At 42.0% G+C, this 23,743-nt stretch overlaps 1 protein-coding gene across 2 annotated transcripts; it reads left to right on the top strand.

Annotated features, from left to right (window-relative positions):
- The first annotated feature begins 273 nt into the window (after positions 1–273).
- On the top strand, positions 274–21,838 carry tango2 (transport and golgi organization 2 homolog (Drosophila)). 2 transcript variants are annotated; one of them, XM_076269709.1, is made up of 9 exons: positions 274–383; positions 2,030–2,158; positions 6,133–6,221; positions 10,574–10,693; positions 11,854–11,968; positions 19,240–19,307; positions 19,602–19,749; positions 20,405–20,509; positions 20,670–21,838. In XM_076269709.1, exons 2-9 carry the CDS (start codon positions 2,103–2,105, stop codon positions 20,788–20,790), a joined length of 822 nt encoding a protein of 273 aa, XP_076125824.1. In that variant the 5' UTR covers positions 274–383; positions 2,030–2,102; the 3' UTR covers positions 20,791–21,838. The 2 variants fall into 2 exon arrangements, with proteins under 2 accessions (XP_076125824.1, XP_076125823.1); XM_076269708.1 differs by having other exon boundaries at positions 19,599–19,749.
- The last annotated feature ends 1,905 nt before the right edge of the window (positions 21,839–23,743 follow it).

The raw sequence follows: 23,743 nt of genomic DNA, 5'->3' as shown, positions 1-23,743 counted from the left end.
CTCGGGCATAAATTAAGTTTTTTGAATTGAATTGAATTGAATTGAATTGAATTATTTTGTGTGCACCTGCACAACCTGCTTGACTGTATCTTAGATAGATAGGTAGATAGATAGAGTCTTGTCTTTTGGGGAATAATCTTCAGCATTATAATTTTGACATTTTCACGCGAGTCAGAACAAACAGGAAGAAATAGACAGTGAACTCTGGACTGGGACCCATGGAGGTATTATATATCTGGGACCACTCAGCAGTAGTAAGTGGGCCGACCTTACCAGGCTGCGACCAATCATTGTATTCTTCTCTACTGACATCAAACACAACGTGAGCAGCGGTACGAGCAGTGCGACGGGATCTGTGCTGTGGAATTTTGACAGATGGACTGGTAAGTAACTAGGTTAATATAATTGTTCACTTCCAGGCAACAAGTCTGATTTGTCAGAGCAAGTTATTCCGCAACCGAGTAACGTTAGCATTTGTACATGAACGTTCTGGCAAGCATGCTAACATTAGTTTCCCTAACAAGCTAAACTACGCTCCAAGCAGACTCCCTGTAAACATGACAGTAGGAGGATGCTAGTTGTAGTGATTGTACAACAACCTAAGTGTATTGCAATCTATGTCCGCTAGCTAACATGTCGGTTTTAACCAACTCTTTTGGGCCAATCTGCGAACTTAAGCTACCCAGCTGGTAAAGTAGCTAGTAGCAAGCCAATGTGTCACACAGCTGCCCCACGGTTAGCTAGCTAACAGTTATCTCTTAGCTAACTTGCTAGCAAGCCTGACAGCTGTGTACCTGCATACATTACATTACATTGTCGAGTTAGCTAACTGACTTTGTAACCATGGCTAGCCCATGCCAGTGTGGCCAGTCTTCTAACAAAAGCCATGGGGACATTTCACTGGCTAAAGTTTACGTCTAACGTTATATTTTGACAGTGAAGCAGCTCTTTGACATGTCAAGACCTAGGCGAACTCTAACGTTGGATAGCATTAGCTGATTGTGTCGTTAACGTAAGCACATTTCGCATACTTTCGAAGTAATCTACCTTACTAGTTGTGACAAAAGAACGATAAATCAAGTTTAGCATGGCAAGGAATTGCTTGCTGAATATAGGGTAAAGGGCAGTGACACATCACTGTTTTCCCCCTGCTCCACAAGATGATGTCAGCGTCCCTTTTATTGAAGGTAGTAATAAAAAAGTACGCCGACAAACTTGTGTCAAAAGAGGTGTCTTATCTTCTGTCATAATAAATGTATACAATACAGTGAGTTGTTATTCCTCTTTTTGGCATCATTTGACAGACATGACAGTGTATGAAGCTGAGATCAGTCTTGCACGAGTCCTCAGGATGTGTTGCAATTGCTAGGTCAGCAAGTCAGTGTGCCTGGGCATTATGATATTTTTTACAGTCTATGATTTTGATGTGACTTTTGGTGTCCCGAAATGGTTGAGAAACTGATTTAGACTACTCCTAGAACAAGTTTCAATTCGCAGTTAATTCACGACAGCCTATTTGCTCTGTGTGTGCCTTGTACTGTCAACTTGATGTAATGTTTTTCTTTGAAATACTCAATAAGGTCATATAGTGGTGATAGTATGTTGGTTGCATGACCAGTTATAAAACACATTTTACCTTTATGCTGTCAACAAGGAGAACATTTCTATGAAAAAACTGTTTTCACTTTTTAAAAAAAAATGAAATAATTGGAGGTCGCTGTAGGACAGAGCCTATGCTGGTTATGAAATGCAGTGCTCTCTGGAAGCACTTTGTGTGAATTGTTCATGCACACATCCCTAGGAGAATGGTGAAGCCCTAGCCGGATTTATCCAAAAAATGTAAACTTTGAGTGTGGCTACAACAGGCTGACGCTGTATGATGCCCGTGGTTAATAAGGAGTGAGATTGTGTTTAGTTTTAATTGTTTAAGGTCAAGCAGTGTCAACCTTCCTGGGTCTTTAATCAAAAGTGAACTGAACATAATTAGTGGGTTTCTTCTTTTCTTCTCGTGTCTCTGTGACACATGCAGGCCCTTTCACAATGTCCCAGAATTGATTGTAGCATCCACTCTATGAAAAAGCACCTCCTGAAAAAAGACCCCCATGTGTATCATCTTCTTCAAGTTTGACCCACGGCCTGCATCCAAAAATGCATACAGGTAAGAGTTGAAAGACCCACACAGATTGATTTCTCTTTCTTTCAGCACCAGATCCAGTTTCTGCCATTTGCAATAGTAAGACTATTGTTAAACATTTAATTGTCTTTATTTCATGTTTCATTTAAATATTTAGACTTTCTTATGAAAAAAGCACCTCTCTTTGGTCAGTGAAGTTTTTCCATCTTGCAACTCACTAACAATTGCTTCATTGTTTTGAGACAGACCTTTGACTGAGTTTTGTCAGACCTAAAGTTCTCCACCCAGTCTGCACCAACATCTGCTGTAGCGGAACTTTCCCACAATTCCATTTGATCTGTCCCAGGGAAAGTCCTGGAAGGTCATGTTGGCCTATGGCTATGGACCAGTTAGTCAATAGACCTGACTGAGTGATTTTAAGCAGAGCTTAATACAGTCGCTAGGACTGAAAGAGCTTTACTGTCTGCCCCAGAAGCCGTGTCCTAAGGGGAGGATTTAAAACAGCAACATATTTCCTGACATGCAAATTCCGTATATAGACCCATGTAAAATCCCAGGTTGAGAATTCTACCAAGGAAATCAACACTGCCAATTGCAAGCTCATGGCTGGGTTAGGTTCCGCTACACATAACACTACTAATGTATTCCTACATAAACATTGTTCTGGACAAACTGTAGTTACAATCCTTTGTACTGTGGGTTGATGGAAATAGATTTTTCCTCCTTTCATCTATGGTCTTGGGATATTTTTGAAACACTGTGCTATGCTATGCTATGATAAATCCATAGACAGACAGATTATAGACTTTCCATCTGTGCTCATGGGAATACAACCAAACATGAGACACCTGGCTGCCATGCAGCTGAATGTGGGGTATTTCAATCACCTACACACCTGTTGTCCTGTTGTAATTACACTGCAGTGGTTCACAGCTGCCGACAAATGATCCTGCTCCCAGGCACAGTCATTAACAGAGAGCGTTTTTGGAACGGCGCTCGCCTGAAAATGGTCCATCGTCATTAGCCTTTGACCCCTGTTAGGCATTTAGGTTAATTTATCATCATCATCATAAAAAAAAGCTATTGTCCTTTTCAATGATTTGTCATTACAGTTAATAGTAGCCCAATTCGTGCAATACTCTTTGAATATGGATAAAATGCTGTTCATGACTCTCTCATGTCTATTAATTTAATTGGTAGTGTTTTAGCTCTGATGTGAAGCACACTGTTTTACTGCTCCAGGATACAAATGAAATGGCTGGAGCCCTATGTCTATGCTTTGTTTCCTTCCTGTAATTGAAAGTGATGTCTCTGCTGGGTACACAAGACCACTGACTAAAGATGCACACATCATCCTCTGCGGGGGTCAGTGCATAAGGGGATAACTCCAGTGGCATGAATGTAGACTGTCTCTCCAACGCAAGAAGTTGTCTAATTGGTTCAGTCGTGGCAGATCTGATTTGTGCAGGTTGACTGCAGGTAGAGGTCAGTAGTGAATCATAATAACCTCACATGTGTCCGGAGGAGGTCTTCTGCCCCTGTTCTGAGTAAGAACATGACCAAATGCAAAGGAGGTACTACTGTTACACACCATATATTTCTGAAGGACCGACACTCGTCACAAAGGCTAATTGAAAAAATGGAAATATATGCCTTAGGAATATATCACTGATGGTCTTTCTTGTCGGTACTATATGGCCTTCAAAACATTTCCCATGAGGAAATGTATTAATATTCAATGTCAGTGTGAATCCATAAAACTGTTCATAAATCTGTCAGTGTTAGCCTATGCAGTGAAGCTGTAGAACGGTATTGTGTATTCAGTTAAATTTCATGCCATGGACATGTCATGTCATGGACTACACACATGTGTGAAGGTGCTCTTGGGAACATGATGTGAAATGTAGGCAGCCGCATGACGACTGCTACACAGCTAAGAAGAGGTCCTCCACTGGCACGTTCTGCTGTCTCAGCACTGACATAAAACACAAGCCAAACATAGATAGAGTGGATGAGAGGCCTAGAGAGACAGAGAGTGTGTGTCTGTGTGTGTGTGTGTGTGTGTGTGTGCGCGCGTGCACGCATGTGTGTCTGTGTGTGTGTGTGTGTGTGTGTGCGCATGTGTGTCTGTCTGTGTGTGTAGCGCGGGCTGCCAGTTGTGATTCATGGACAGTAGCAGCACATTAATGTGAAGTCCCTAAGTCATGCGCCATTGCTGTGCTAAACAAGTGACAGTTGTGCAGAGCTAGTAAAAGTCTCCAAAGATTAATGTCAAATGCAGCATTAGGCCGAGCAGTGATAAAGTTCCTGTTCGGGTCTGTAAATGCTATGGACCAAGTGAAGCAGCACTTGGCACCAACTTTTGTTGGAATTACTGTTAATGGGAAATACATTGGACATTGCAGTGGTCCTAGGCAGTAGTGCTTTGTCACTATTAAACTATTAAGTATTCCCTCCCATACTCAGCTCTGAGGTATTGTAATGTTTAATCAACAACTGATTCGGACCATGTCATTTCCATTTCCAGCCACAGTTTTGAGCCCATATGCTGCAACTAATCTGGGACATTCACATGGCCTTTGCTTTGCCATTAAATAAAAATGATGGAGGCACATCACACAAGAGTGATCTAGGACTCTGACTCCCTATGCTGGAGCCGCACTGGCAATCAGTGTCAATCAGTTGAGACCAATTAGCCAATACATCACTCTAATGAACCCTGGGTCTGTGATGGGCATTGCTGGACTGAGCGGAGAGATGGAGTGCAGTTGCTATGAGGATCGAAAGAGGAAGGGTTTCTTTCTTTATGCCTTTCTTCTTAACCTCCTTTCTTCCATTGTGTAATGCATCACCACTTTGTTGTGCTTCCATTCATCCATTTGTATTCAGCTAATTCAGAAACTGACTTTTGGAGCCAATAGCTAGTGTAGTTGATGGCTACCAGAAGCAGAGGACCTGCTGGCAGCAACAGTTTTTCCCTCCTGATTATTTTGCTGTCAGTGTTTAGGCTGGGGATTGTCAAAGAATATATACCATGTGCCATGATGGATTCAGATCTATTACTGGCATTGTGCACTGTGCATTTTATACTTTTGCTCCGTCTCTGTCCACCCTTGTGCAGTGTAAATCATACATGTAATCACTATGTTTAATTTGACCCTAAGGTCATACAGTAAGATTCTTACTTGTTAGTGCTTGATTGTCCTTTGTAAAGGTTTGATGGTATTTTTTACTTACCTTGCATCACTGGCACTGGTACATGTCCATTAAGAGAGTTTGAGAGTGTTAGGAACAGGAAGGTGTTTCATGGGAATAGCACAGAGTAGTGTGTGGAATGTTGGAGACTCCAGCTTAGCCATCTCTTCCCACAGCTGCCTCTGCACAGCAGGAGGAACAGTCGTGCTCTCATGCCTTGCTCAGACTGATGAGCACAGAGCGTGCAACCTCCAGGGTTTGCCAACTCTGCACTTCTCTATCTATCTATCTCTCTCTCACTTTCTTTCTTTCTTTCTCTCTCTCTCTCTCTCTCGGCCAAAGGAGCATGGTCTCTGTGGGTTTCTCGAGGGGGGGCCTACAAATTCATTCAAGACATCAACTGCAACAATAAAACAAGCTGTAAACTTGGGTCATGGGCCTTTAAGCTTTAATGCTGCTTGTACAGCCTCAGTGGCAGAAATGTGTGGGTATTTTAATCTTTTGTAGACAGGTCTTGGTCTTTACCGAATTCCATTATTATTAGTCTGCCAAGGTTATGTTTTGTGGTTTATTTATTTATTTAATCAGCAGGATTACCCGTAACATGGGCCAAAGAAGAACTCAGTAAATCACATCCATTTGTATCACACCCAAATAAAAGGCATAAATGAAAAATGATATATGAGGCATTTGATTTGGCCTTGGGGAGGTCTGTGCTCTCTGAGTGTTCTTCTGGATGTCTGTCTGATGCCTGCTGACTTGCACGCTGTATGTGATGTTCACCTCTAACACATGTCCTTCAGGCTGATCTTGGCTGCCAACCGAGATGAATTCTACAACCGTCCGTCCAAGGCTGCAGACTTCTGGGGCTCCAGCAATGAGATCCTTAGTGGTGAGTACAGAACATTTCTGACAGCATCCATTACCCGTCTCTGAGAGGAGACCTCCCCCCTAACACTCTCTTTTTTAGCTCTGAGAGGAGACCTCCCCCCTAATTCTCTCTCTCTGAGCTCTGAGAGGAGACCTCTCCCCTAACTCTCTCTCTATTTCCCTCACGGGATCAAAAGAGTATATATATACTTATTTGTCCGTCTCTTGCTAACACTTGTTTGGTAGCCGCCTCAGCAAGACTTGTTTTACAGCGGCAGATATTGGTTTCCATGTCAACAGACCTGATTTAAAAGGAATTAGTGCACTGCAGTGTAAACGGCCCACTGATTCCACATTACCACAGTTTGCCTTGACTTTATGCAGCATAGTAAAACCTAGGAGTGAAGGCAAACAGCGGTAGTCAGCACATAGTGTCTCTTGCTGAGCGGTAAGGGCATTGCCTCAGACAATTTTTCAGTGTGAAATTCCCGTTACTCAAATGTCCTCTCACCTTGCAGTTGTTGTAGATATTTGCTGTTATTTGTTAGTCCACTGGACCATTGCTCCTCCGTGCCCTTGCTTCACTTTCAGGCTGACGTGCTCGAGGGTTGAAGGACGTATACCCATTTCAACAGAGAAATCACATTCTCGGCACACGCAGTCATCTCAATCTAGTTACTAATCCTACTCATGTTAGTACTCAGTACTTTCACTTCATTTGAACTCAAACTGACTGGGTCCATCCAGTTTCTCAAGATTACATTACATTACATTTGGCTAACACTTTTTAACCCAAAGCAACTCCCAACAAGGGAAACAATCAAGGTAGAGTATGATATGGACAAGTAGCTGGGTGAGCAGCCAGTGTAGCTGGGTGAGCAGCGGGGTGACATGTGCCATTTTGGGTTGGTTGAAGACCAGGCATGCCGCTGCGTTGTGGATCATCTGAAGGGGTTTTACTGTGCAGGCTGGGAGACCTATCAGGAGGGCATTACAGTAGTCAAGTTGTGAGATGATTATGGCCTGTACCAGGAATTGGGTAGCATATTGAATCCGGTAAGGCCTGAATTTCCCTATGTTGTTAAGAGCAAAACGGCACGACCGAGGCAACATGATCGAAGAAGGTTAGTTGGTTATCGAGCATGACTGTTACATTTCTTGGAGCCCTGGTAGGTGCAACAGACAGTCAATTTTGATGTTGACGTGACTGTGTGTAGTAGGTTTAGCTGGACCAGCAGTTTTTGTGAGGTTTAGCTGGAGGTGGTGTGCCTTCATCCATGTAGGTATGTCTGAGAGGCATTCAGAGACCCGTCCAGAGACCAAAGGGTCATCAGGTGGAAATGACCGATAGAGCTGTGTGTCGTCTGCATAGCAGTGGTATGAGCAGCCGCGCGATCGGATAATCAGACCCAGCGAGGTGGTGTAGATGTATAACCGATGACTGATACCTGTTATCATATCACCGTACGTACAACACTTGCTTCCTTGACATGCACTGAAGGTTACGCTAGTGAGATTTAACATCCAACATGTAAAATCTGGCACTCAGCAAGCCAGACGCCAGGTGTATTAGTACGACAAATTCTCCTCAGCAAGCAAGCTTCACTGCGTCGCTTTATTCCGCCTCTCCAGCCCGTTTACGCACACTGACAAACTGCTTATTTACTGGAAGGCATCGAAGCCGGGAGGAAAACTGCCTTTAATTGACTGATGACCCTCTGCTCTGATGCACAATAACGCATGCCGCATAAATCAATCACCCCGTCCCACATGCAGCGAAGGCAGCGCCTGCTGCTGTTTGTCTGTCTCGCCCTCCGCCCGTAATCTGGGGGTCAGACACCAATAGGCGGTGTTTAATTGATGACTGCCTTTATGTGGTTCAGGAACCGTAAATCTTGGAGCTGACATCGAGGGCCTTATCTGTCCAAGGAGGGGAGATGACCGCCACAGAACACCAAAGGACTGACACAGCGTGTCACTGAGAGTTTTTTTTTGCGATGGTGCTCAGTTGTTAAACCTTCCAAGTGGAAGTCATTCAGCAGATGGATTGTATTTAAACTGACCAAAAGGCATAGCTTATAGTGGTGCTCAGGCTGCTGGGGATTTTCCAGTGTGTGAATCTGTAAGTGCCTTTAGAGCAGAGAAAATACAGTATTGTCTCTGCCATGGTGGCATATCGGTTTCCTCAAAGGCTTTTAAGTCTCTAAAACAATATTGCATTGCCTTCTAATTGTCTCATCTTTGCTTTGCCTTTGGGGAATCTGTTGAGTGTGGATAGCATCAGTTTCCATCGCCACATGCAGGTCGAGAGGCCACAAGACCAGTTTGAGTGTAGCCTCAGGTCATGTTTTGAGACCATTACCCATCACTATACCACTTCCTGTCATCTCTACTCTCATGCCAGTAAGGTTACAGTATAGTTCACAAACTATATTACTTTGTCTTCTTACCTCGTTCTCTGGGTAGTGAACTACTCTTGACCTCGTGTTGTCTCACCCACCAATTGAACATCAAGGAGCTCTGTGTGCATCTCCAAACATTAGCCTATCTATCATCCTAAAGCACTCGGTGCACTACAGAGAGCACGTAATTGGCACGTCGGTGGTCATAATCATTTCGAGAGCCCATTTTCATGTAAAGGGCAGATGGCAGGAGTGTTCGTTTGTACGGAGGCTCTGCCCCTGCCAGCCTGCCAGGCCCCGCCTGCGCGCCGTTAAAGATGCAGAGTTGCCCGAGAACAGAGCGCGTTCAGATTAGAGTTCAGCTGCTCTGCCTGTCTTCAAAGGGCCTCTGCTGCCTGGAGGGCCCAGATCTTGGCGAGACATCCATCTTTGTTTTTAGTTGCTGCACCAACTGCGTTGCTGCTACCTTTTAGGGTTGCCCTTTCTCTAGGATCTGAAGAAAAACTGTGCATTTTGTTTCTGATCAGAGGAGGTTTGTAATGGCCATCTGTTCATTGTGGAGAGTAAACGTTCACTATGTGTCTTTATGGAGCAAGGGGAGATGTCCCAAGGTTTAACTTTTGTTTTCTTTTTCTTTCTCTCAAATACTCCTAGCTCTAATACATTTTGACTCATGATATTTATATAGATGCTACCCTTGCTAAGCTTATTTATATATATATATATATATATATAATATATGTATATATACAGTTAAGGACAAAATTATTCATACCCCTGGCAAATATTGATTTAATGTTGATTTTCTCTTGACCAATATGTTTGTTCTGACTGAAAACGACACTGGTGACTTTCTCAGAGTAATCGGTAACACTAAAACAAGAGGTTACATTAAGATTCTGGAGAAAAAGATCAGGCAGTGTGCCAAGAGACTTGCCACAATAGGCGGAATTTGACCATTAAACCACACAATGATCCAAAACATACAGCCAAACAAGGGAAGAAATGGTTAACAGAGAACAATATTAACATTTTATAATGGCCCAGCCATAGTCCAGACCTCAATTTGTCAAAAAAGTGAGCACGAGGCCAGAGTGATGGCAAATAATCGTTCCTGCCTCAAAACCCGGGTTGCTGCTAAAAAAGTGCGGTCTAGAATTATTGTGGAGACATGGAGAGGCTTGGTAGGTATCATATGAACCATTTTGAGAGCTGTGAATGCACATAAAGATGTTTCCAGTGATTGTTAAAAAAGGGTATGAATAATTTTCGACACGTCATTTTTCATAAAAATGTTAAAAAAGACAAAAACATTTCTTTTTTTGATTCCATGCTTCTACCACATTGTCTTACAACCTTTTGTCATGTGGCAGTGTCATTTTCAGTTGAGAAAATCAACTTTAAAACCATATTTGCCAGGGGTATGAATAATTTTGTTCTTAACTGTATATATATATTTATTTATTTATACCATGGTCTAGGTTGAAAAGTGTGTCGTTTAAAAAGTGATATACTACACCTATGAAGTAGATCTGGTAAAAAAAAAGTTTAATCGCCGTTCCATATCAATGCTTATGAATGGTAACTATAACAACGATAGTAGGACGACGGTTGAGCCTGGAGGCAGGCTTCGCAACAATAGAATCAACTGTAAACAGCTGAAAAAAACAAACGATTTTAGCTCTAAAACTTATTTAGTATTAATAATTGTTTTCATATTTATTTATTTCGTAAGTGACCATGGTATAAACGGGATAATGCCCTTCGATGCGTCCATTATCAGAAATAAATGGACTTCGTGGAAACTTTGCGTCGGACGGTTCACGCCTCCGCGTCATCCATTTATTTCTGATAATGGGCACCTCATCGGGCATTATCCCTTACATATATATATATATATATATATAGCTGTTACTAAGCTTACTCCTGTGTCAATGTGATTCAAATGTGTCATGACTGCCATCTCTGGAAGGCCTGGACCTGGAGGAGGGGAAGGAAGGTGGCTCATGGCTGGGCATCAGTAAGAGGGGCAAGCTGGCCGCACTGACCAATTACCTGGAAGGCCGGCAAAATCCTGATGCACAGGGAAGAGGTGAGTCTGGAAAACAGGCTTTGGTGTTTTAGTCAAGATGGCTGCTAATGTTTTGGAACAAAATAACAGACAAACCTGTGGCAAACTTCCTGAATTTTGTGTCCTTATGCCAGCAGAGACTCAAAGCTACCACCAGGTCAGGAACAACAGTAACGGGATATACTCCACTTAGGCCAGCTGCAGACTGCCCTTGTGACGTGAGCGTGTCAGCTGCGTGGCTTGTCCGTTTTATTTCGGCTCCCATGTAAACAGGTTAGAAGTTGCACACTGCCTGCGTGAGGCCGCGCTGAAAACGTTTGCATGCTAGAAATAGGACCGGCGCCTATTTTTCACATGACACGCATGCGTGATGGAAGCGTTTCCATTCAAAAGAGAAAGTGAAGAGATGTTTTAATAGGCAAGAGGGGCAGCCGCAGCGCCGCGTCAGACACGTTTCTTGTGGTGAATAGAGATAGAAAACTCCACGCAGCCGCGACGCAACTGACACGCCACGCTCACGCCACGCCGGCAGTCTGCAGCCGGCCTTACACTAATGTCTAATGTCTAATGAATGGAGACCATCCCACTTTCTTGGTTCTGCTTGTTGTGTCTGGCTTAAAGTATCTCAGCCCCAGTCCCTCACCAGCTGTCTGCTCTGGATGTGGATCTGTTGAAAGGAAAAGCGTGTTAGTCTAATGATCAAGGCTGTCTAAGGCAGCCTAACATATTTAAATTGATCCCTCTCAAAGCCAGATTTCTGGCATGCATCAGACAGAACAATACTATTTGAAAAGGTTTTTCGGTCTGTGTCAATTGGTATGACCTCTGTACTCGATCAATGAATAATTGGAATATTCGTCAACTATCAAACAGGAGAGCAGGTGAGAGAATGAGGGTAGAGACAAACATCTCCAGCGTTCTGTGTTAAGTTTTGATGGAAAACTAAGAATAAAAGAGAGAGTAAGAATAAAAGCTGAGACTTCATTTGCTAATTGTTTTCATAGATTGCAGGGCATTGCATGTATTGATTGTGGGAAAAAAACATACATTGTGTGCACCGACTGTGATGAATCAATACAGGCATAAATGAACACCTTCATTAATCCTTTCTCAAATGCACTCTGTGAACTAGGCAATGGTCGTTTTTCTCCTAGAACTTTGTTGTTTTTTTTCTCCCCCAGGCTTTTTGGTGTCCAACTACTTGACGGACAATTTGGACAGCTTCTCTTACCTTCGCAAGGTGTCCACCGAAGGGCATCTCTACAATGGCTTCAACCTCCTAACGGCAGAGTTCAAGTGAGTGATTGCCCAGGCGGGATTGATATCGGGAAATTGTCCGGCCTTGATTGAGTGCAGTTCCTCCTTAAACAAAAGAGACGCGGTGCAAAAGGTGCAAAGAGTGCAGGGAAGATTGTTTTGTGAAGCAGAAAAGTTTCAGCACTTGCAGAAAAGAAAAAGCCCAGTATGTTTAAACAACTTTCAATATATTCTTTTTTTAACAAGTTAAAAACAACTTAACTTTTTTTTTTAAATGTCGACATTCCATAAATCATTCTATTTGTCAAATAATTTTGAGCGTTTAGCCAAAGACTTTACCAAGTTTAAGTAGGATACAAGAGAAGAAGAAACATCCCCAGTAGACCCTGGATGTTTAAAATATTTAGACATAATATTTTCTTGAGAAATGGCATCCTCTACATATTGGCGAAACAGGCATTATATTTCTGTTGAGCTGATCTAAGGACTCTGATTCATTGGAAATGTGGATAAGTGTATCTCTCTTCTCTTCTCTCTCTCTCTCCCTCTCTCTCTTCTCTCTCGCTCTCTTCTCTTCTCTCTCTCTCCCTCTCTCTCTTCTCTCTCACTCTCTTCTCTCTCTTTCTCTCTCTCCCTCTCTCTTCTCTCTCTCTCTCTCTTCTTTCTCTCTCTCTCTCTCTCTCTCTTTGCGGCTGCTTTATGGTGGCGGATCAGAATGAAACAGAGATGGCATTGTCCCCATCTCTTGGATCGTTGAGAGCGAGTGCGGGCGCTCGGGAACAGCCACCTGCTCTCTCCAGACTGAGACGCGCTCAAGAAAGCCCATTTAGAATTCACTCTGAACACCTGTCTGTGCTCTCACTAACCAGGCTTCTGAGGGACCTTGGAATATATATTTTTTTTATTATCTCTCTCTCTTTCTCGCTCTCCCTCTCTCCGCCGAAAGAAATGTGTTTAGTTGATTCAGTAGGAGGTTCCTGTGATGTTTCTATACAAAAGACAGAGGCTATTTATTCATTTGCATTACTCTGTCTCTGAACTCCTTCTGTGAAGGGCATATCAAAGTGCTGTCTGAGAATATACCACTGGTTCAAACAAGAGCTTCATTCATTTGCATGGCGGGAAGGAGTTCAAGGTGAATGGCTAAGTTTCAAAGCCACAGTTTCTCTTTATTTCTCACACCTGACTGAGAATTCCTGCTGTTAAATAGTTTGGAGGTGATCTATGTTTTGTGATTGTCTTTGTCTAGCTCCCCATTTCTCCTCCCAGATGGGGCCACGCATGCAATATGCTTTCCCTCCGCGTCTGATCCACACTTAATCTCAGCAAGAAATGTTTCATTTTGTTAGAATGCCATTTGGAAAACGAGGGCAATCATATTAAGTGAAGTAACAGCTGTCATCTGTGCGCCGTGATCTTAACAGACAAGATGGAACACATGGACAAGATGCTGGGGAAGGTGGGGGGGGCGATGGATAAAGTAATGTCTCTGTAGCAGGTGATTTATTCCATTGGCTGACCATCATCTGGATGTTGAAATCAATCCATTTCTCTCTGTCTGGTCCACGCCGGCGGCTCTGCCTTGTGCAGAGAACATGACGTATGGATGCTGACAAAATAGAGAGAAGGGGAACAGAGCAACAGCTGTGTTAGCAACTGCCATTGATTTGTTTGGCTTTTACACACACATACATATATATATATATATATATATATATAACACAACATCATTATAAACCTATTAGTTTCTCATGAAGTGTCATATCTACACACAGCACCCATGCTGTCATATCTGTCATATCTACACCCAACCCATGCTGTTGCAGAATCAGTAGCTGTAAATGCTAATGGCGAGTGGTGTGGAAATCTTGTGTTTTACCTGTAGCGGGATTGATGAGGTTGAGATAACACAAGATGTATCAAGAGTATACTGTACATGGAATAATGGCTCAATCAGAAGATTTGTTTTCTTTTTTTTCTTCTCCAGTAATCACACGCATGCCCGCACACACACACACACATATATATAAACCTATGCACACACATACATTAAAGGCACACACACATACACACGCACGCACACAGGCACGCACACACACACACGCATAAAGACACAAACACATGAACACATAAACACACACATGCACACAGGCATGCACTGACACACAGGCACAAACACTCACACATGCACGCACACACACACACGCACACACACGCACACACATGCACGCACATGCACGCACATGCATACACTCACACGTACGCATGCATGCCCACGCACGCACGCGCACGCGCACGCCCACGCCCACGCCCACGCACACACACAAAGACACACACACACATAAAGACACACATGCAGGCAAGCAGGTACACACACACACACACACACACATACACACACATAGGCATGCACGCACACACATTCACACGCACACAAACACACATAAACACACATACACAAATGCAAACACACACATGCACACACTCATTTACATACACAAAAGTTGCAAGAGTAGGGGATGGAGTAGGAGATTATTTTTGCGGAGAGAATGTGCAGGACTGAGCGGCGGTCATATTTATACATCTAGCTGTATAATAATCATAATTGTAATCTCAACAATACTAATACTACAATTTAATAGAGATGCACCGATAGATCGGCTGGTGACCGGAATTGGCCGATTGTCTAGCAGATTGAGAAGTGGATGTTGTGAAAGTGAACAAATGATAGCTTATTAGAAAGGCAAACAAAAGTTAAAGTTGCTTTTTGACATAGTAGCCTACAATGAAGAAAACTGATGCTCTGAATACTGAATCTCTGAAAGTTTCTATAACCTAATTGATGCATTTAACCGGAATTTGGATTCAAGTTTTTCACGGCAAAACAGACGTGCGCTGTTTTCATGGTGGTGCACCTAATCGCTATTAGCACTTCTCCTTCCCTGTGTTTGCGTGATGGCCTACTCCCACATTTCCCTGGCTCTCCCATAAATGCATCAATGCATATGAAAATATGTTCATTGGTAGCATGTTCAAATGTATCATGAAAATTGTTCTCATATCTTTAGTTGGATATTGGATGTGAGAAAAAAAAATGGTTGTTCCATAACAGTGCATTTATATTAGTAGTCTGTGAAATGAATGTCCCACACTGGGAAGCATTATAGTTTGATACTGCAGCTGAAGTTAGATTCTTCTTCAAGTCTGTCTGCTCACGGGTTCCATTTTTTTAACAGCCATTTCATTATTGATAAGTTGATTACATTTCTATGTTAACATGTTATATTAAAGAAAAGATAGAAAATAGCTATTTGTGTTTGCTGTAAAATGGTTAGAAGAAAGGAAATTGGCATCGGATAAAATCGGTATCGGCAGGTCAAACTCGGAAATCAGAATCGGCCCAAAAAATTGCAATTGGTGCATCTCTACAATTTACTACTATAGTACTTTTGTTAAGTGCTATTATTACAGTTGCATCAGATTTGCTGATGGCTTTGTATAACACAAATCAGACACTTGTAATTTACTGTAATTTAGATAATTGAACAATAAAGAAACATGCCTATATCTAATTTCACTGATAGTCTGTTCAGAGTTGCACACCACTGACTACCAATACCTTTCTGATCTGATGGAATATTTGTATGTGTAAGCAAAATTAAGACAATTAAGACACGTGCTTCAGAGTAGAGCTTTTTTTAACTAAACACCGATGAAGGAAGGTGTCTACTTGATAGTGAAATGCTCTCAAAAGCTGCTCTGTTGGTGATTTTGTTTTTGATTGTAAATAGTCTTGGCTGTTTATTGGTCGCTGTGGGAAAAGCACAAGGAATTTAACATTTCTCCTGAGTATATCTGAAATGTAATATTCTTAACTTGGACTTTTTATGTCTGCGAATCACGTTAGAGTACTGCATTATGTTGGCTTTTTTAGTAGTGCTGCAATAGAAAATGCCGTTACTAGGCAATGGCAAACATTGACTAAGTGATTAATAGCAGTCCCAGTGAAGCTGCATGCTAACTGGTTGCTGATTTTGCAACATTCTGGAATTGCAGCATAAGAAACAGCTCTAGGTTCTCAGTACCATAGAGTGTAGAGAATATTACACCCTCTTTATGTAGCTGTAGAGGCACGGAAGCCTTCATGTAAAGTGCACTGAAAAAAAAAGCCAAAACATTTTTGGTGCATTTTAAATCACCTGACAATTCACCTAAAAGCATTACAGATAAGCTGATAAAACCTCAATGATGAATTTGAATCCAGGTCGTATCACCTGGATTAAATGATGTTTGACTTCTGGTTTCATCTTCACATGTTTTTTTTATCATTGGAGTTATCTGGGCCTGTCACGTTTGGCTATCGCTTGGCTTCTCCCTTTTATCTTGGGGGTCTGAATCTGTATTTTGAAATGTGAGTAAGTGACAGGCAGGAGATTATTATTTCATATCTTTTTCACACTGCACGTTTCATATACTTCCTTCAGTGCTGTTGATTATCTATGCAGGCTTCCAAGCACTTACAAACACTGCCATTAATAAATTATAATTTTCTTCGGGAGCTCTGTAGCAGCATACGCCTGTTTTTAGACACACAAAGTAATCCATCAACATGAATAGATGCTGCACTGTCTTCACACAAGTATATGTCTTTTATGTATTTAGTGGTTTTAACATTTTTTTTTCTTTTCAGAAGAACTTTAAGCAGGTAGTGGAATTCTGTGTCACATTTGCACTAAAAGAAAATATGTAGACGATCTGCACAGCTGGTTTACCACGTTGCCTCCATCAAAGAGAGTAGTGATAGGTCATGAAATAATCATAACTGTGGTTAATATTTCGTTTTCCTGTCTGTGTGCCAGTTCTGCCCAGCGAGAAAGCCCGCCTCGTTTCATTTCCATACTCCATGGAGAATGGTGTGGGTATCCTAGCAATTGCACAATATTTCCATCAGCACCATCTCCAAGGCCTCCACGGTTCTCCGAACGTCTTCAAGGGTGTCCTCTGCAGGAACTACTACACATCATTGCCTGTTTAAGATATGGGGTGGCTATGGATGAATAGTAAGGGAAATAAATGAGGACATTGAGATGTTGAATAATATAGAAGATCAAATAAATTAGAACACATAAGACATAGAACCTTCTACTTCACCAATGTCTTTTTTAGGCTCTGAATGCCCTTATTAAGTATAGTATAAGTATTAAGTATACTTTTTTGATCCCGTGAGGGAAATTTGGTCTCTGCATTTAACCCAATCGGTGAATTAGTGAAACACAAACAGCACACAGTGAGGTGAAGCACACACTAATCCTGGCGCAGTGAGCTGCCTGCTTCAACGGCGGCGCTCGGGGAGCAGTGAGGGGTTAGGTGCCTTGCTCAAGGGCACTTCAGCCGCGGCCCACTGGTCAGGGCTCAAACCGGCAACCCTGCGGTTACAAGTCCAGAGTGCTAACCAGTGGGCCACGGCTGCCCACAAAGTGGGATTGTGCTGAGAATATCAGTACACCCCTAAATATGTCTGTAATTAAAGTTGAAGTTTTTTCAGAACCAAGGTGTTGCTCTAGTAACAAAGCTAAACAATACCGTTAGAGATGCCATTGTTTATTTACGTAAAGCTTCCAAAGAAATCCAAAGTCTTCAATTACCTGAGCTTGTGGAATCAGGCTTTTTACCAAAACTGTATGTTGATAGTAGTTATTCTTTATTTATTGATGTCTGTGGGTGATTTGTCAAAATTGATAGACTATTACAATGGTTACATGGTTTGTAGCATGTGTAATGATTAGATGTGCTTTGCGATATGCTGGTTGTCAGAGTAAGGTTGTTCCTGAAAAGGGCCTGCTTATATTCATTTACTGTATTTATATCTTCACCTTATATTATAGATCAGCTTTGTGTAAGTACTTTCCTTGTAAATGTTTTTCGCTTAATAGTCTAGAGTGTTTCTCATCTTAATACATAATAGATGCCCCTCTGTCCCCCTCTTCACCTCTTGAGCCGGTCATGAAGTATGAGAGAAATACAAGCAGATGTCGAAGAGGAGTTGACATGCTGCTCATTACAGAAGCCGCATGTGTGAGGATGTCCTACTGATAAGTTGTCGGGCAGAGCGAACTTCAAAGCACTCACCAGAACTTTCTCCTTCTGCAGTCAGACTTCTCTTTCAGCATCCTTTTATTGTACCATCTCAGCTAAAGACCGCTCTGTGATAACTAAACCACTGACCTGGAAAAAAAATAAAACTGGGATCAGCTATAGATAGTTAAATCCCCGAACGCTCGTCTTCATAGTGCACAGAAATGAATGCGAATGTGAGAGTGCTTTTCATTAATCCACTCGGGAGGAAGGAAGCTAGTTTAACATCACAGAGGAGGTAGATTTGGATCTTTTGGGTCTGTATCTGTTTGGATCTGTATCTTGCCCAATCCTGTGAACTGTACTGTCCTTGTACCTGCATAAATCATTCAAATACATGTTTTGGTGAGTTTAAGATAATAATAATAAATGTGCAATTAGTATATGCACTGTGGTAGTTGATGCATGTTGTATGTACGTTTTTATTTATGAAAACATTATGTAACCTTTTCGAATGAAGAGTTTGGTTTTCCATGGTTTGTTAAAAACCTAAAACAGTAATAAAAGTTTTATGCAGACGCCAAGCTCTTTGGCCTGCTTGATTAATTCTTCCCATTGAGTAGTTGTGCTCAAGACACAGTCTATTTGCCGGCATGAATGCCCTTTTCACAGTTGCTTGTTCCCTTCCACTTAATTGTCAACTGTGGCATAAACAAATTTGCAAAGCAACACTGGTGAATTTGCCTTAATTAATCAGATGGAATGAACATGTAGGGAGAGGAGCAGAACCCTGAATGTCGGCCTAATTTAATAAGGCCTGGCTTTCCGTCCCTCGGTTATTTATAGCAACTCCACACAAACATGTTTCACTGAAATATCCCAGCACCTCGCTGCTAATAAGATTGCGTAGAGCTGCACGCAGAGTGGACCGTGGGGAGCTCTCTCCAGCCTCCGAGCAGAGCTATCGTTTGTGTAGTCTGATTATCTGTGTGCGTTTGTCAGGTTGATGGCTCTGTGTTGGCAGCTATGCTAATGGCCACCCAACAATGATTGAATTTTATGACAATAGCGTAAGTTATGAATTTTAATTACTGTTTTGTTTTTCTAACCCACAGCCCCCCAAATCAAAAAGTCTCAAAAAGTCTAAAAATAACTCATGGATTTGCGTTAATTGTTTTGTCGACAATGTTGGTGTGTGGTAATCATTGTCGGCTTCCTCTTTCTGTCTCTTGCAGGGCCAATGAAGACACGGTGTGTTACTATGGAAACAAAGGCAGTTCGGAACCCATCCGTCTGAAGCCAGGTTTGCTCAGTGTCTGTGTGTTCGTCTGAGCTCTCTGTCGTGTGTGTAGAACACAAACACGCGCATACGCTCCCTGATGCGAGGCATGTTTGTTCAGTTACGTCCTTTCTTCACACCACCTTTTTTTTGTTTTTAAAGCACAGAAACACACTAATGCCACAGCCGTGTGTGTGTGTGTGTGTGTGTGTGTGTGTGTGTGTGTGTGTGTGTGTGTGTGTGTGTGTGTGTGTGTGTGTGTGTGTGTGTGTGTCAGCCTGAGCTCTCCAGTAGTGACCGCTCTGGCTGTTTCAGCAGGAATCTACGGGCTGAGTAACTCCCTCTTGGAGACGCCGTGGAAGAAGCTGCAGCACGGCAAGCGGCTCTTCTCCAACGTGGTTGGGTGCACACTGCCCCCCGATGGCATGGTGCAGGAACTGCTGCAAATTCTCAACAACGAGGACCTGTGAGTGAAGTCTCTCTCACTTGCCTCCTTTGGGGAAAGACTTCTGGGCTTTTTAGTTCTGAACAAGTCTCATTTCTTGATGTGTTTGTTGTGCATGATGCTGTTTTATCCTGAAAGCATTTCAAAGTAACACAATGATTCTTTTTGGACATCTTGAGTGTATGAAATCAAGTATAAGTATAAGTATATATACTCTTTTGATCCCGAGAGGGAAATTTGGTCTCTGCTTTTATCCCAATCCGTGAATTAGTGAAACACACACAGCACACCACAGTGTACACACAGTGAGGTGAAGCACACACTAATTCCGGCGCAGTGAGCTGCCTGCATCAACAGCGGCGCTCGGGGAGCAGTGAGGGGTTAGGTGCCTTGCTCAAGGGCACTTCAGCCGTGCCTATTGGTCGGGGTTCGAACCGGCAACCCTCCGGGTACAGGTCCAAAGTGCGAACCAGTAGGCCACGGCTGCCCATAAATCATCATGGTATTCAAAAGTTTCTGGTCATGTCATATCATTTGGTCCTTTGAACTTCATCTCTCTCTCTCTCTCTCTCTCTCTCTCTCTCTCTCTCTCTCTACTTCTTTCCCCTGTGGCATATGTTCTGATTCTCCCTCTTCTCTCCTCTCCTCTGTTCCTCCCTCCTCTCCTCTTCCTCAGACAGTCTCCTGACCCAGCGCAGGAGAGTCAGGGAGAAGGCTACAGTAAGCCCATGCTCCGCTCGCTGTCTGCTGTGTGCGTCCGAGCCACAGGATATGGCACAAGGTGAGCACCTCTTCTCAATAACGATCACTTAACTGGCAAAAAAGAGTTATGCACTCCTCTTTCAAGAGCACCACTCACCCCATCCCCTTTCAAGTGGACTTTGTATCACAGTCTATAACACTGTTCTATTGACACAAAATTGACACGACAATTTTTTCAGGACCAACACAATTATCCTCATCGATGCAGCAGGGAACGTGACCTTCACAGAGCGCACCATGATCAACTCGGACATCAGCCGGTGGAGCACCAACTCGTTCCAGTTCCAACTGAACGAGTGAACAACGGACGAAAGCTCGGGGGGGGGGGGATATTACGCTGTGCCTTCTTGGAAATCTCTCCCCACCTCTCCTCCTAGCCCCACACCTCACTCTCACAAGCCATGACCGCCTGTGTTACTGCATGAGAACGGAGGGTGTAAGGTAGAAGAGGTGGAATCCAAATGAGTTGTCACTGCTTTGTGAGCCGGACTGGTTGCACTATAGAAATCATATTATGGAAACCATATGTAAGCTTTGCTTGGATATGCTGCTGAAGGTGTGGATACAACAGAGCTACATAATTTATAATTACAGGATTTTTGTTATCATCACATATTATTTGAAACAATATTATTATCATGATTTTTTATTGAATAGAAATAAAACAATATATCTCAACAATGTGTGGACTTAATGCTTTCTGCCAAAGAAATTATGTATTTTCCATTTTGGAGACTAACAACTAATGTAACTTTGATGTTGCCGTAATGATTTGATTATGGATTGTGGAAGGAAATGTGATACCACAGGATAGATGAGATATTCTGACCGTTCTAAAAATCTCCAACCATGTTAAATTGAATCAATCAGTTCTCTTGATCATTGACTGGTAAATTTCAGTAATGATGTATTGGTCCACTTTTTAGGCTTCACTGGACAATGATGTTCAAAACTACATGTTAAGTGTTTACACTGAAGCAAAGCTAGTTTTTACCATAGTGGCAAAGGTCTTGGACTATGATGCAATTCTTGGCAGGAAATAGCCTCTCCTAAATCAAAAGAACTTTGAAGCAAGAGTATATTTGAATTGTATTGTTCAGGTTAAATCATGAGAAACAGAGGTGTTGTCCCTTATCCCTGTCCCACACCCCTACAAATTGTTGCACACTTTCTTTGCTTTCTGGGCCAAACTGTTTCTCAGTAACACCAGACAGAAATTTTCCTGACTTTTTTTGTAACCGTTGGAATGGGAACACTGAGTGTCCTCTCACAACTCAGGAGACTATTCTGAAATGCAATAGTTACCCATCATGCCTTGTGAATATGTTGTTAATAAAAAGCACTTCCTGAAGCAAAAACTATTGGTGGACATTTTTTATTTTTAATCTAATAGTAAAAAAAAATACTCACAACTGATTTTCTCTTCTCTGAAGTCACTTCCAGGGATCCTCTCAGGGCCTTACTGTACCTCGCCTTAGAACTTTGGTGCGCTGATGTGGCACTTTGTTTTACAATGACTATTCCATCATTTGGACCAATAACCAGGCAAGGATCAATGAAGCGCTTTAATGCATGCCAAACACTGAGTACCTGCACCTAGTTACCAGACAACACATTTCTCCCCAACCTCGTTACCTAAGCAGGATGTGTACCCAATCTTTCATCCACTCTATCCAAACATTTATCTGCATTCACTTTGGTGTTTTAATTTCAGCTAGTGACTGCACTCTGGCTCATCTTATCTAAAAAAGGAGTTGCAGTGATTTTCCATTCCCCCTCAGTGCCCAGTCATAATATAAACATATTAATTTCAAGCTGAGCATGAAATTATTATAATATAATAAAGTAGACTGATTATATCCAACATCTGATAATAAAACTGCCCATCCAGATGCCAGGAATGTTTTAAATGTCACGTACAGAACACCTACTTAGTCCATGAGCCAGGGCCCCAAATTTGGGCCATCGGTATCATCTGGCGGGACGAAGTCTCATAGTGATTTTTGGCAAGGTATACACCCCTAGTACTAGAAAAATCACGATAGCAGTGCAGGGGTGGTAGTGAAATCACTTTTTTCAGCTCATGAAGTTACTAACCCCCTAAGATAAATTCCGTTTTTTAAATCTGGTGTATATCTTGTTTATGCTCATGGTAGGGATATTGTCAATATTCTATAATATGGTGCTTGGTATCATTTGAAAGGGGGCCTTTTAGGCTTTCATTTAAGCCCAGTGCTGAATCTGTCTGACAAACACAGACGTCACATGACTTCTTTAAACCAGAAATAACACACATTTTCTCACAATTTCCGCCTAATCTGTATGCTTTCTTTTATCCCTGTGGCTTGAAAGAACACCAGGGACACAAAACTCAACAACTTCAATACTCAAGGCACTCTGATGATTCAGAAAATGTACAATATATACAATATAGCCATACTATTTATTTGTGAGAGCCTTAAATTAGACTTAGACTGGATTGTTGTATAAAAATATTTTACTGCACAACTAGTTTTTTGGATGGTATTTGAATCCTCCCCAAAACCGGATCTTGTGAAAATTTCGGATTCTGTAAAAAGGACATTATTTGCTTTGTCACATAATCTTTGGAAGTAATGATCAGAAACTCATCAAATTTGGACTGTATGCTCCCAGGTAGTTGGCCTATACAATGAAGTGATAAATGAACTATTTTTATTTAACACACACACACACACACACACAAATCACAAAGGGGGTCTAATTAGGTTTAGAATCGTAGAGGCCTCAGATTTGGTGGCCATTTATAAAAAAAATATCTGACAAATATGGGTTTTGTTAGGTGAAAAGAGATTGAAATCAGAAACTAACAACTATACAGTTAAATATTATACCATAAATCAATGTCATTTTTCACACACTCATGAACATAGCCCTTAAATATATAAATCATTAAAAAACATATACATTTTGGCTCCTGCAATACCAAATTGTATCATATGCAAGGTCATGTAGTGTGACATTTTTATCCAAAGTGACAAAAAAGGGAACAATAAAGGTACAGTGCGACTAGTTAGTGCAGCAATAAGCACTACTCGCATAGAATGGGATGACAGTTCAAGCAAAGTTAAGGGAAGGAGAAGAGACATAGTCTAGTGGGAACTGCTAGATTAAGCATGCCCAATTGTTTGTAGAGCTAGCAGAGGAGGTACCCTCGAAAGAGTTGGGTCTTCAGGAGGTTATTGAAGATAGTGCAGCACCCACCTGGGTGATG

This window comes from Alosa pseudoharengus, unplaced genomic scaffold, assembly GCF_046254945.1.
Source record: "Alosa pseudoharengus isolate Yale_2024_CS ecotype anadromous, Long Island Sound unplaced genomic scaffold, YU_APseudo_1.1 YU_APseudo_1.1_scf_6, whole genome shotgun sequence".
In the NCBI taxonomy this organism is placed as follows: domain Eukaryota; kingdom Metazoa; phylum Chordata; class Actinopteri; order Clupeiformes; family Clupeidae; genus Alosa; species Alosa pseudoharengus.
This window is presented reverse-complemented; position numbering and strand designations above follow the sequence as displayed.